Source organism: Maylandia zebra, linkage group LG5 (assembly GCF_041146795.1).
Source record: "Maylandia zebra isolate NMK-2024a linkage group LG5, Mzebra_GT3a, whole genome shotgun sequence".
NCBI classification, from domain to species: domain Eukaryota; kingdom Metazoa; phylum Chordata; class Actinopteri; order Cichliformes; family Cichlidae; genus Maylandia; species Maylandia zebra.
In genome coordinates, this window is record NC_135171.1 from 27560284 (window position 1) to 27573750 (window position 13467).

Here is a 13467-nt window from a genome sequence, read left to right on the forward strand (position 1 = left end):
AGCGAGATAAAAAGTGAAACACAGAATAGATGCAGAGCTATATCAATGTGGCTACAAAGCTCTGCTGAGACCATTCAGATCTATCACTGCAGTTAAACACACAAATGTTGAAGCAGCAAGGTTTAAATACAGATCTGGAGCGCCCTCCAGAGGGCAAATCTTTAAATGTACCTCTACCAGTATATACAATAAGAAAAGTGACACTGTTTTTCCAGAAAAAGGGAAAAAAGAAAAGTTATTTGTGAAATATTGAGTTCCAGCATTGTGGGGGGGAAACAACGCGGGTGCTGTATATGATGGGGAATGTAAATACTCAAGGTTTATATTTACCTGAAAACTGCCATAAATGTACAGCTCTTATTACTTATTTATCACAGTATCTCACACACAGTGAAGTAGCCCAACTATATTTTGCGCTATTACCTCATTTAAATTATAATAATGTGTATTTACAGCAATAACCAGTTAAATTATAGCAACGGTCCCTGCATCATTCTGGGAAATTACCAACAATCAAACAATCCCCTATGAGCAAGCACTTTGAGACAGTGGGAAGGAAAAACTTCCTTTTATCAGGAAAGAAATTCCAGGCTCATGGGTCATGGTTAGCCGTCTGCGCCGTCTGTGAACAGCTGGGGGCTGAGGGGAAAATGAAAAGAAGAAAGAGAAAAGAAAAAAGGAAAAAAGAGCACAAGGCGACAGGACAAAAGACAGAGTAAGGAAGCGAGTATAAAAAATTTAATGACATGCTTCAGTGATATATAAACACAGACAAAAGCAGCATGCAGAGAAGTGCTCAGCGCATCACATAAAGTCCTGCATGAGTTTGAACCTTTATAACTAAGGGATGCTACAGGGATGTTTCATTCTTAATTATAAGCTTTATGAAAAATGAACGTTTTCCTAATCTTAAATGTAGAGAGGGCGTCGGTCTCTCTTATCCAAACTGAGAGCTGGTTCCATAGAAGAAGGCCCTGAAGGCTGAAACCTCTGCCTCCATTGCCCGGTACTCTATTAGGCGATGATATTACTAGGTCTTTAAGATATGATGGGCCGGATTATACAAGAGGCAAAAAATGTTAAATTCAATTCTGGGTTTAACAGGGAGCCAATGAAGAGATGCCAGTGTTGAAGAAAAATGATCTCTCCTTCTTCCCCATGTTAGTACTTGTTATAGTATTTTTTGACTAATAGGATGATTTCCAGGGAACTTTCAGAAAAAAACAGATACTAAAGAATTACAATTGTCCAGCCTAGAAGTAATGAATGAATGAACTAGGTTTTGGCATCACTGCAAGACAGGATGTTTCTAATTTTAGATATATTGCACAAAAATGAATATACACGTAAAATATTAACACAAAGACTGTCAGTTAAATCGCTATGTTACACACCATGTAATAACACTATTTAACACAATATTTGTCCATGTCTATTAAGGGTTATATCCTGACTGCCTTAAAGGCAGAAAAATTACTTTTTTTTTTTACTTTACTTTACTTTACTTTAGTGATAAGAACAATAGTATCTACAAATTTAACTAAAATTAATTATTTTTATGAACGGATCAAAGCAAAAAGCAGCTTGATGGAAATTGTGTTTTTTGTTTGTTTTTTTTAAATGGAACTGCTCATGATCCAAACGATTGCACACACAGGACCTGTCAAACATGGCAGTGGTACTTTTATGGTTCATGTGCACTCGAGTTTACCAGTGGTTTCATTGCTGATAATGAACTGAGGAGGTACACAAGAGGGTGTCTGTGTCTTACACTTAGTCATACATCAACATTCCAGCATTCAGTGGGGTACCAATATGTGAACATTTTTTAGTAGGGTATGTTATTATCAGTGAAGCTTGAATAAAATATAAGATGATACATCCAATAATCCAGAATCCTGAGGCAAAAACAAGGAGAAAGCAGTGATTACAGCACCATGTTATCTGAAAACAGTAGCCCAGTGGTGGCTCGCAGCAAGAAGGTTCTGGGTTTGAACCAAATCGGCTGGATTTGGCCTGTTCTCCACGTGCCTGTATGGGTTTCTTCCAGGTAGTCAAGCTTCATACAATCCGAACACTTGCACATTTGGTGATTCTAAATTGTGTGTAGGTGTATATTTTGATTGTTGCTCACACAGTTTTATCCTTGTTATGGCAACCTTTCCATAATGCACCCTGGTTCTCACTTTACTCAGTATAAAAGCTGTGGGCATGCACTGTCTTGGATTACAACCTGTTGTTCCAGTTTTCCCTTAGTTTCAGGTATTCAAGGAGTGCAGGTGTGTTCTGTTTTATCAGCTAAATAGAAGGCGCATTGTGAAGTGGTGTTACCTAACACCTCCAAAAATTTTGTCGCTTTTTCTTTTTACATGTTTGACACATCTATTTTTTTTTATTATTATTTATCATGTATGTTTGGAGTAAGTATGTCCTCACTCTAATATTTAACATAGTAGAATTTATAAATGAAGTCAGAATACAAGAAAAGAAACCAAATGTAAAATTTAAGAATTGTTACCACCAAAACTTTTATGTTTTTCCTCTTTTTCCTTCATCTTGAGCTTACTGAGCACAGTAAATAATACAACACGCTGAAACAGCTACACAAAGGTACTATAAATGTACAACAAACAGTTCAAACTACATTTTCAGTTTAACAATGAAACATTAAAAAAATCTGTTATCTTCTACAGAGAAAAAGGTCTTTTACTGAGACATATCTGATTGATGATCGGTTCCAGTGATCGATCAGTGTTGCTTGAGAGGCTGTTTTTCAGCCTTAAGCAGTGTTTCCAGCTTTTTTTCCCCCACAGGTACCCTAAATAAAAAGACAGGGCAGCTTGAAATGACAAGTCCAGGGCAGAGTTTCAGAAGATCATTATGTTTACTCAGAGAGTCTCCCTCATCTGGTTTTGGTAGCTGGACACTGACCAGATGATGTTTAGAGTTGTTTGCCTAATGGACTTAGAATATAACTGTATGTGACATGTATTCTTCGCTGCTGTAGTTGTACTTTTAACCTTTTTTTTTTGTTCAGTTTAAATAATATATGATCCCTGTATTTGTTCATCTCTATCATCTGGACTTTTTGTCTTGCGCAGTGTGTGCAAGTCTGTGAAAGTTTGAAATGCTTCATAGTTTGATGCTTTCTTTGATGTTGCAGAAGGCAAGTCCTTTGCTGGCGTGCACAGAAGCTTCAGTCTCTGGGTGGCAAAAGAGAAGCGTAGTTTTTGATTATTCTGCTGAATGATCATATCATTATATTTGTAACATTACGTAACTGCCATCAAGGGCAAGGTTTAAGGCTCAAAATCAATAAAAGGTACACTGCAGTTTCACTGGGGTTTGTATTTCACTGTGACCACAAATGACCTTACTTCCACAAGGTATACACTTTAATTTAAACAGTTAAGAGAGAAACAGGAACTCCTGACCTCAAATTCCTCATGTTACCCTAAATACAATTTACAGTGAGCTGCCTAAGATGCATCCAGTGGAAGGATCAGAAGCTGTTTTTAGACTTTTAAGATTTTGTGACCATTCAAACTCACCTTTTTTTTTTGGATTTACCTGTCTCAGTGTTCCTGGAGTAATGCACACAGCATACAACATCCACAAAGGAACCATGAGTGTTGAGGAGAGTGTAAACAATCCTCCAATAGCGTATCCCCACCAGGGATATTCATAGGTGTTGTTGAATTTGAGTGGGGTATATTTGATCAGGGAGAAGAGAAATGTGCACTGAAAACATAAGACAGGAGCAGGTATAAACTAAAAGCCTGATTTGTATTCAAGAAGAGAAAATTCATATTCATGGGGGATTAATTTTGACATTATATGATGTAAAACAAACACTTGTAAATAAGATTTAAAATTATATTCATTCAAATTTACAGCCTTTGCTTTTGTAGTGCCATTTGTTTCCAAACACTCCTGTCAGTCATGTCAAAACTTTAGGTACAGGTAACTGTGATTATATCCAATGTCTATGTATGCTTTTCTCTCTGGTCTATTTGATATAAATTGGTTTTAACTAGACATAATTTTATAACTACTTAAAACATACATGTATTTTTGATCCATCCGCAGCGGAATTTAATTTTTTTTCAAAGCTTTTTATTAAATCAACTGAAGTCACATTAGACATGTACACAAAATAATATTTCACCAATTGTGTGAAGCTAAAAATTGACTTCTTCTGTCACATTTATGCTGTCACAGTGGAAAATACTCCTCTGAAATAAGGTCAACATTTCAAATTTGAGGTCAGTGTACAGCATGTGCAAGTAATGTCAATGAGCCCAAACAGTAGGCTTTTAATGGATCTGAGAGTTGATATCCTTAATATGTTCATTTACAGTACAGCAGCCCTACTCACATCTTGTTTAAACTCTATAAGTTAGCTTAAATAGAGGGTGGCCTGAAAGAGAGAGGCTCCAAAATGGTTTGTTTCAGAAAAAGTAGTAAGGGGCTGTATTAGGAAGCAGTAAATCCTAAAACAAAAGTTTATTTTGAACTGTGAATCATGCAAAGCTACTCCAGAGTAGCCCAAAACTAAACTATGGCACTAAAACTAAACTATGGAGCATAAAAGATCCACTTTATAAATGCATTAAATGTCTTTGAGTTGCTATGCAGTGTCAAAGTGGAATTGTTTTCCATCTGGTTAAGACATAGACTAGTCTTAGAATAGAAGATTCTGACAGGTTTCACGTACACTCACTTAACAGCATTTCACAACATTTCTAATACTTACAGTACAGATCGCTGGTGTGAAGTACTGCCAACAGTATTTCATAAAAGGCCATGGTCGATATCCAATCATGTCCTTTGTATTGTCGTACTGACGATCTCCACCTACAGAAAAAAAAACATTGTTAACTATTTGGTTGTTTTCTCACACACACAAACATAATACCATATATATAATGCCAAAAAATGATTTTGGTGATCTGGACAGAGTGTTTTCAGCGATAATGCTATGTCCAGATAAACAGAATCAACTTTTAGAGATTTCATTACCAGGATGGAGCATGGATCAAGACATATGTATAATGGAGGTTCTGTATTGTGCTTCACTTTCATTTTACAGAAGTTAAAATGAAAGTGAAGCCAAGATTTGAATTTAATACATGGGTTTGATACATCCAAAAGTTGCAAATTTTACCCAAGTGGCAACCTGTAGAACTGCTGTTCTTTGAGGCGAGCTCAGAAAGCGAGTCAGTCCCCATAGACCCAAATGTTAAAATATCCAGTTTTACACCAGAATTTTGATATTTCTAGCTAATTTTAACTATCATAAAACCTCTACAGGAAGTGATCTTTTTCTCTGCTATTTAAGTTCTATGATGACTTAAGAAAAAAAATTCATAACTCTAGTGTATAAATAAAAATGTGGCTATTTTGTGATACGTGGCTGTCATTTTTTTTTTTTTTTACTTAAAGTATTCAAATTATTTATTAATAGTAAATTAATGAAGCACCTTCCAATCAAGCTGGCTATATAGTGTTGGGGTAACCTGATAAATTTCCCAGTTTTACCCTTTCTGCAAACTCCGATCGCATCTGTTTGAAAAGCTAACATGGTGACAGCCAAATTGGCAGATTTGAGGTTTTTAGATGATAGTACACATGCCAATGAATGACTTCACAGTGTTTGGTCCATTTTTTAAATACACTGAATGATTTGACCAAGTTAAAACTGCTACTTACCATAGACCCATCCTATGCAGACAGACTGAAGAATAGCAAAAAGTAGGAGGGTCATCCCACTGCAGGCATAGTAGTCAAACAGCTGGAAAATATAAAGGCCGCCCTACAAATATATAGAAACAAAATATATGACTGCATCTATAACTATAGATTCACCATACTAAATCCATATTCTGAGAACATAGTCCATATAAAAGCAGAGCAAAACATGAGCAGGTGTATCATTCTTGTGAATTCAGCCCTTAACTTAAAAATTCTTCTGTTCAATGAGATTAAAATAGTGCGTGCTAAGTTTAGTTAATCTACTGTATTTCCCTCTGTATTTCTCACTTGTGAATTCCTTATGTTTTTATAGTTGAAAATATTACAAGGTTCATTTTTAAATTGATTTATTTTTTAAATTCCATTTTTAAATGATCAAGAAAATCTGAAAACGCTCACCTCTGTCACCATCAGAAGGCCTACAAGGAAGCTTCCGACATTAATTCCAAGAAGAAGGAGTTTACGGTGACAGTTGTTTTGAAAAAAGGAAGGATACATGTCCGAGATTGTTGTGACCAGTGCCTCTTGATATACAAACTGCGGTGATGGGAGAGATTATTTCGTATTACCACAAAGGAAACAACTCTAAGATGTACATGACAAATAGATTGGTATTACCTCACTATCTAATCCCAGAAAGATGACCATGATGAAGAAGAAAATCGCCCAGAGCTGAGGAACCGGCATTAAAGCCACAGCACGAGGATAAGCAATAAATGCCAATCCAGGTCCTGCAAAAATGGAAGCAAAATATAGTCGTTTTCTCAGACAGCTCTTAACAGTATCACTCTGGGTTTCCATCCATACCTGATTCTGCTACCATCGATATATCCAAGCCTTGTTCTTTTGCCATGAAACCAAGCACAGAGAAAATGGCAAAACCAGCTACAAAACTGGTTAAACTGTTTAACAGGCACAGGTAAACACAGTCTCTGTAGGTGAAATTTTTCAAAGGTGAGAAAACAAGCAAATTACAGTAATTACAAAAGTAAAGGAAGAATTCCTACAAACCTGTAGCAGTTGTTGTTGTACTTGTTGTAGCTTCCCAATGAGGTCAGAACCCCCGTGCAAACTCCATAGGAGTAGAAAATTTGGCTGCCCGCATCCATCCATACCTGAGGGATTTAAAGTCATTTTGATTGGTAAATATGTAAGTGTACAAAAAAGTGCATTTACATCATACTAACTGCTTCTAGTAGTAAAAGTTCAATAATATGCCAAGTTATCAAAAAACTGATTTACTAAAAGTATTTGCAAAACAACACAGATGTTCCTGATCCTTGAATTTACTGGAATCTGTTGCTCATTTAAATTATTTCTTGAAAATTAAGAACAATTACATATATTCTCTACTGACTGAGAATAGGATTGGCACACGCATTCTTTTCAGGTCATATGGTAATCTTCAAACTCATTACCACTGAAATAAAAAATAAATAAAAACTATGATGCTGTGTAAAGGCTGGATAAAAACTAAACCATGCCATTGGTGAGTACAGGGCTGTGCACAGTAAGTGCAAAAACATCATATTCTGTGGTGAAACATGTTTACCAACATTTCGACCCCCCCCCCCCCCCTTTTTTTTCTTTAACTACATGCTATTGTTAAATGCAAAAGATGTGCAATGCAATTAAATGCAATGTGACATGCATTATAGGAAAAAAGCGAATACTTCTTCAGTACTAGAGAATTTAGCACCTCAGGATCAGTGAGACGGGATGGGTCTGGGTAGAGGTAGAACATAATTCCATCTTTGGCTCCAGGTAATGTGAGGCCACGAACCAGCAACACCACCAGCATCACAAATGGAAATGTGGCGGTGAAATACACCACCTTCAATACAAGCAACTGTCAGTATATGTTTTTAAAAAAAAACCGACTTAGATGCTTCATAGAAGAGTTTGAATGAAATGAAAAATTAGTATATAAAGTTTGTTCTGCACCTTTCCTGTGGTCTTCACTCCATTCCAGATACAGAAATAGCACAAAACCCAGGCAAGAAGAAGACAAAGGGCCAGGTCCCAACGGATATTCCCAATGTTATCTATTCCATCAGACAGGCCCAAGATTCTCCTCCTGTTACAAAGTTTATACAGAAGTTTATATATAAGCTTTCATATATGAAAACCTTATTAGCCTTATGGTATGGTCCATATTACCATACTTACTCCCAGAATTCAACAACTGAAGACACACTCTTTCCATTTGGGTCCACAGGAAATGTTTGATTGTGACTATGTTCAAAACAGCCATCTTGCATGAAAAATTAAGCAGGCTTGTGAAATGCGAATAACACATGCATGATGCAATTATGTGAAATGAATACAAAATAAAATCTTAGTACTTGTGTTCCAACTGTTGTGACAGCTTGCCCATGGAAGCTCAGCCCTGAACGATGAAAACAGGTAGAGAAACGCCCAAGCCAGTATGATGATGTAATACATACCAGTGTACAAAACAACCACTTGGCTTCCGTAACCTAAACCTATTAAGAAATAGTGCGATGAACAATATCAGTTTTTATTTGATTCTAAGCTCCCTTCAAGCTTAGACTTTAAAAGTTCATCTGTATTTAAAAAAAAAAATCATCTGTACAAATATATAAAAATACAATAAAGTTGCACTATGGCTTTTTATTTAGGTCACATACACAACAACAACTTTGATGTCCTTACATTTGTTGTAATGTAATTTTTACGTTTGTATTATGTTTGTACTTTCTACTCCATTATATTTCAATCCATCCATCAAACAATGTTCTTAACTGCTTATCCAAGGTTTTCCCAGCTGGCATAAAGCTAGAAGCTGGGTACGCCCTGGTCACCAGTCTGCCTGCCTTTCAGAGATTCATAAACATATGAAATATACTATCCCTAGGGTTTACATTTAGTGATGCTGAGGCTAACATGACATGTCACAAAGTTTATCTCAGACCCATTTTCTTGACAATGCACTCAAATGGTCTTTACAGTCATCGGGTCTCTATCCAATAAAGTACATTTGAGATGTCTGATGTTATCAAGTCAAAATGGATCACTGAGGAATGTTTCCAGCACCTTGGTGAATCTATGCCATGAATAATTAAAGCCGGTCTGAAGGTGAAAGGGTGATAAATCCTGTTCTAACAAGATCTAATTAAACTAATAAAGAAAAAAATCACAAAAAAAAAAAACTACCTTCAAAGAGTGGACAGATTTTTCTCCAACATGTTATTCCACCCTGACTGGTGTACTGACCCAAAGATGTCTCCAAGAAGAAGAGTGGGATGCCACAGGTGAACAAAAATAAAACATAAGGAATGAAGAAAACCCCTTAAAAACAAATAAATATCAGTAATTATTGATAACATCTAAGAAATGTGTATACACCATATTGCTCAATGTGTGCAATTAGTATTGTTTTTGTTTTTTCCATGCTGAATTCAATCTTTATCTTTGGCAATAAAGGCTACATGACATTTGTTTTCAAGATGGACATAACAACAACAATGTACCTCCTCCGTTTTTGTAGCAAAGGTATGGAAACCTCCAGACATTCCCCAGCCCAATAATGTGCCCAGCTACTGCCAGGATGAACTCCAGCTTGTTGGCCCACTGCTCTCTCTCTGGAGCTTTGGGCTGGGTATGTCCCAGTCTGTTCCCAGGGTTCATCACGTTCATTTTCACAGTGGATTTCTGTTTTTGGTCCATTTCAGCCCTTTAACAATTAAGTTTGTGTATCTCAATATCTTCTAAAATAAACAAAATACATAGAATGTCAACTAGGGCTGCCACAAACGATTATTTTGATAGTCGACTAGTCACCGATTATTTTTGCGATTAGTCGACTAATCAGATCATCATCCATTGGACGTAAAACTACAGCTTATTGCACCAGCAGCATCTGCTCTTATATAACTATCATTAGCTTACAGCTTTAAGTGTTTAAGGTCTGTGCTAACTAAAAATAAAGACAAGATGATAGTTTATTAAATTTTAATGAAATTTGCAGATTGTTTCGGTGAAGTTTAATAAACTCCTTGCTATCTAAAATATAACAGGACACTGGAGTATATTCTGGAGCATCTCACACTTCTGATAATCAGTTGTCTGCTTGACGTTTATTCAGCTGTGTAAAAACTATAACTTTAATCTCAGACAAACTGATTTACTCAGGAACAAATAAAATACAAAAAAAAAAGCCAAACAATAACATTTTAAGTTATCTAAGTGACTCATATATATTTAACCTGAGTAGCGAAAGACGGCGGTGGGTTTGAAAACGATTTGCGGGGAGTCCGGTGTTCTCACGGCGCTAGTGAGCCTAGCCCCCGGCTCGCTAACGAGCTAGTGGGTAACAGATGTCTCCGAAAACGTAGGAGCGCTTTTGAAAATATGTGGTGTCCTGATAAACTGAGCAGATATTTGAGGTTTACACAGCTACATTCTCGCCTGAAAATATGTTAAACGTTTATTTTGTGACCCAGAAAGAATAATAAGAGTAACATTAAAACTAACTAACTGCCGCCATTGTTGGAAACTGCGCTGGGCCGCGCTATGAATTCTGGGACACAGCTGCTTCTTCTTCTTCTTCTTCTTCTTCTTCGGGGTTTAACGGTAGCTGACATCCTTGTACATGCAATGCTGCCATCTTCTGTTTCAGTCCGTTATTACACTCTTAAATCCTGCCACTTATTCCTGCGTCTTTTGTGATCTTACAAAGCTTCAAACGACGCGTCGACTATTAAATCAGTCGTCGACGATTTTGATAGTCGACGTAATCGTGACTAGTCGACAAATCGTGGCAGCCCTAATGTCAACATCCAGTATACTCACTGAAACTCAGTGCTGTTTAAAGAAGGCCAAAAGAAAAAACTCACCTTACACCTTAGGATACAAAATAAGAGTCATGTGAATGGAAAATGCCGCTGATTTTGTCACTAATTTTCTGTCCAGTTCTTGTTATCTCTCAGCTTTTTCTCCCTTTTCTCCATCCTTAAGAATGGCTTCTTGACACGCACCCTTCCACTGAGACCATTTCTGATGAGGCTTCAGTGATCAGTAAATGGATGAATAGAAAGGCCAGATGCACCTCTTAGGTCCTATGTCAGGTCTTTGCTAGAATTTTCCTATTTCTTAAGGGCATGACTCTCAGATATTAATTGTCAGCCAAAGATATTTTTTTTAGGTCTGCCATTTCTTGTTTTGTCCTGAACCTGTTTCCCCCCATTTTTTAAGGACACAATAAACAGATTTGCCAAGTTTTTAACTAAAAGCTCTGTTGGTGTGAAAATACTGTGTTATCTTTGATATGTTTCACAGATTAGACTAAAGAAATTGTGTGTGTGTGTGTGTGTGTGTGTGTGTGTGTGTGTGTGTGTGTGTGTGTGTGTGTGTGTGTGTGTGTGTGTGTGTGTGTGTTTCTGTGACTTAGTAACAAATTGCCTTAAGAAATTTTGCATTTTGTTTTAAAATCATTTCTTTGCTGTCTGGTATGTGTAGAAAAATCACTGGTACATCCAGTTAGATGCCTTTTTATGCTTCAATAGGTTCATGTTAAGTGGTTTAAAAACATTGCTGTGAAAATGACCTGGACTGAAAATGAGTGAAAAAGCAGCCATTGTCCAAAGAAAAACTTTGAAAGACCCTCAGAAAACCTGGTGAACTGTTGTTTAGGACTATTTTTAAAATGAATCTTGAACTAAAAAATTAGTGAAAATAAATGTAGTTGTTTCAGCTGGACATCGTGGCTTTATCCTGGTCATCTTAGTGTTGGCATAACCTTAGGAATCATGTTAACATATATACAAAGATACCGGAGTTACCAAGCAATGATCTTATTCCAAAAGTATAATATTTAACAACTTACAGCATCTTGATTATAGCAGGTAACGTGAAAACACATATAATTTCCAATTTACTATTTAGAACAGCCCCAGTTTAGAGAATGCATGCATTGTATGTCTGCTCACTTTATTCTTCCTATTCTTATAATCTGTACTGAGCAACAACACAAGTACCTGACTATTTTTTACAAAGATATAACTTACTTTTTTATTCTTCCTTCCAGTTCAGTATCTTTTCTTCTAACTAATGGTATTGCAATAAACAAATTGCAATGTATAGACGTAAAACATAGAAACAAGCTTAGTGGCATCATTTAACCAATTGTAAGAGTTTTACCAACACTTTAAACAAAAGGAAAATGTAAACCAACATACCTTGAGCAGCTCAGGCTGTTTCCCCTTTAAAAGCCGTCTTCTGAAATAAAACACCTGCTTCTTTCTAGAAAGTATCTTTGGTAAAATGAGTTTCTGTGAGGAGTGGCCATAGAGACTAACGCAGTCTTTTCTTTGGAACCAGTAGAGAACACTCACACACACAGACACACACACAGACACACAGGCGTAGTTTAGAGTTGGTTTATGTTTTGTGTGTTGGTCAAGATAAAGTCACTTTTTTGGGGGGAGGGGGTTATCTTTTTATAACAAGGTAACATGCAGAACATCTGTTTCCCTCTTGTTGTTTTGTGAAATAAATTTGAAACATTCGTTTTTTATAATGATTAGTTAATCATAAATCAACAATGAATCTATTTTTTTTTTTTGCACAGGTGCTAAAGGTGTTGCTACATTATGGAATGTATTGTTAGTGATTTCACAGAAAACCAACCTTCAGCTCAGTTCGAAGGCTGCACGTGGCAGGTTTTTTTCCCCTCCTTTCTCTCACGTGACCTTTCGTAACAAGAGGACTAAAAAGAAGATATCATGTCTCAGAAAATAAACATCAGAGGAGTTGTTTTCTCATCATAAATGTTGGTCTCAAATATAGTTATCTATGTAACTATGTGCGTACCTAAGATTCAGGTGAATAGCTGAATATTTGTTCATTGTTAGGTGTGAAAAATGTTGCTTGCATATCAGTCAGAATAGTTTGCATTTAAAGTCTCATATACGAAATGCAAAGCATTGCAGGAATTTTCAAATTAGATGACAGTTTGGTTCTTCCTGAAATGGATCCACGGTTTTGTGTGGCTTTTCAGTTCCTGGGTTTACTGTATTAACTAACTAACTTCAGATTAAGTTACAAAATTGCAAGGTCTAATGCTACATTCTTTCTAGTGAAAACAGTGCTTGGCGTCTGTAGTATGACCAAAAGTATTGCAGCCATGTGCAATGAATTTGTGATCTTCCCTTTGAAGCGGTTGGTTAAAAGACCAGGACAGTGTCAATAATTATCTTCAAAGTGAGTATATTGGAACCAAATAGTGCCAAATATTGGAACACTTACAATCAGCTGCCAAAAGCAAAAAATGTAATGCAGTCTGGACAATCAGATAATTCCTAGTTGCAAGGAAGATGTCATCTTTTTGCTCTAATGTGGCTGAGCCATAAGTCTGCTTGTGTCCTGCACTTGAGTCTAACCACCACAAGCGATCTGTGACCATGGCAAAGGGGCAATTTTAATCCTCCATGCTCTCCCTGCTCACTGAGAGATGCTTTATCTAAACAGGACACATTTGAAAATCCCATACAAAATTAATCTTAAGTTCAGTTGAGGGTATTCACACTGGAAATGTTAAAAGAAGAGATGGGGCATGAACTAAAGTCAGACAGTTTATAATGAAACAATCTCCCCAAGTTTCCCAAAGAAGGGAAGGAGCTTTGGTTAAAGAATAACAACAAAATACTTCTGCCGTAAAGACAGTCATCACTCACACAACGTGAGGACAGT

At 36.6% G+C, this 13467-nt stretch overlaps 1 protein-coding gene across 2 annotated transcripts; it reads right to left on the minus strand.

Moving 5' to 3' along the window:
- Nucleotides 1–2521: 2521 nt before the first annotated feature.
- LOC101468781 (sodium- and chloride-dependent GABA transporter 2-like) lies at nt 2522–10537 on the minus strand. 2 transcript variants are annotated; one of them, XM_004548875.2, is made up of 14 exons: nt 9249–10537; nt 8932–9066; nt 8100–8240; nt 7924–8008; nt 7699–7831; nt 7454–7588; nt 6766–6869; nt 6562–6686; nt 6373–6485; nt 6154–6291; nt 5713–5815; nt 4757–4857; nt 3571–3741; nt 2522–3203 (listed from the first exon to the last, which is right to left on the minus strand). In XM_004548875.2, exons 1-14 carry the CDS (start codon nt 9442–9444, stop codon nt 3039–3041), a joined length of 1845 nt encoding a protein of 614 aa, XP_004548932.1. In that variant the 5' UTR covers nt 9445–10537; the 3' UTR covers nt 2522–3038. The 2 variants fall into 2 exon arrangements, with proteins under 2 accessions (XP_004548932.1, XP_076740269.1); XM_076884154.1 differs by lacking the exon at nt 3571–3741.
- Nucleotides 10538–13467: the final 2930 nt, after the last annotated feature.

What these genes read in the sequence shown, in the direction of transcription:
- LOC101468781 (XM_004548875.2), bottom strand. Translation starts at nt 9,444, where the DNA reads ATGGACCAAAAACAGAAATCCACTGTGAAAATGAACGTGATGAACCCT. An exon ending in TTGCTACAAAAACGGAGGAG is followed by an intron (nt 9,067 to 9,248) that starts GTACATTGTTGT and finishes TTTGTTTTTAAG; the next exon opens with GGGTTTTCTTCATTCCTTAT. An exon ending in TCAGTTGTTGAATTCTGGGA is followed by an intron (nt 7,832 to 7,923) that starts GTAAGTATGGTA and finishes ACTTTGTAACAG; the next exon opens with GAGGAGAATCTTGGGCCTGT.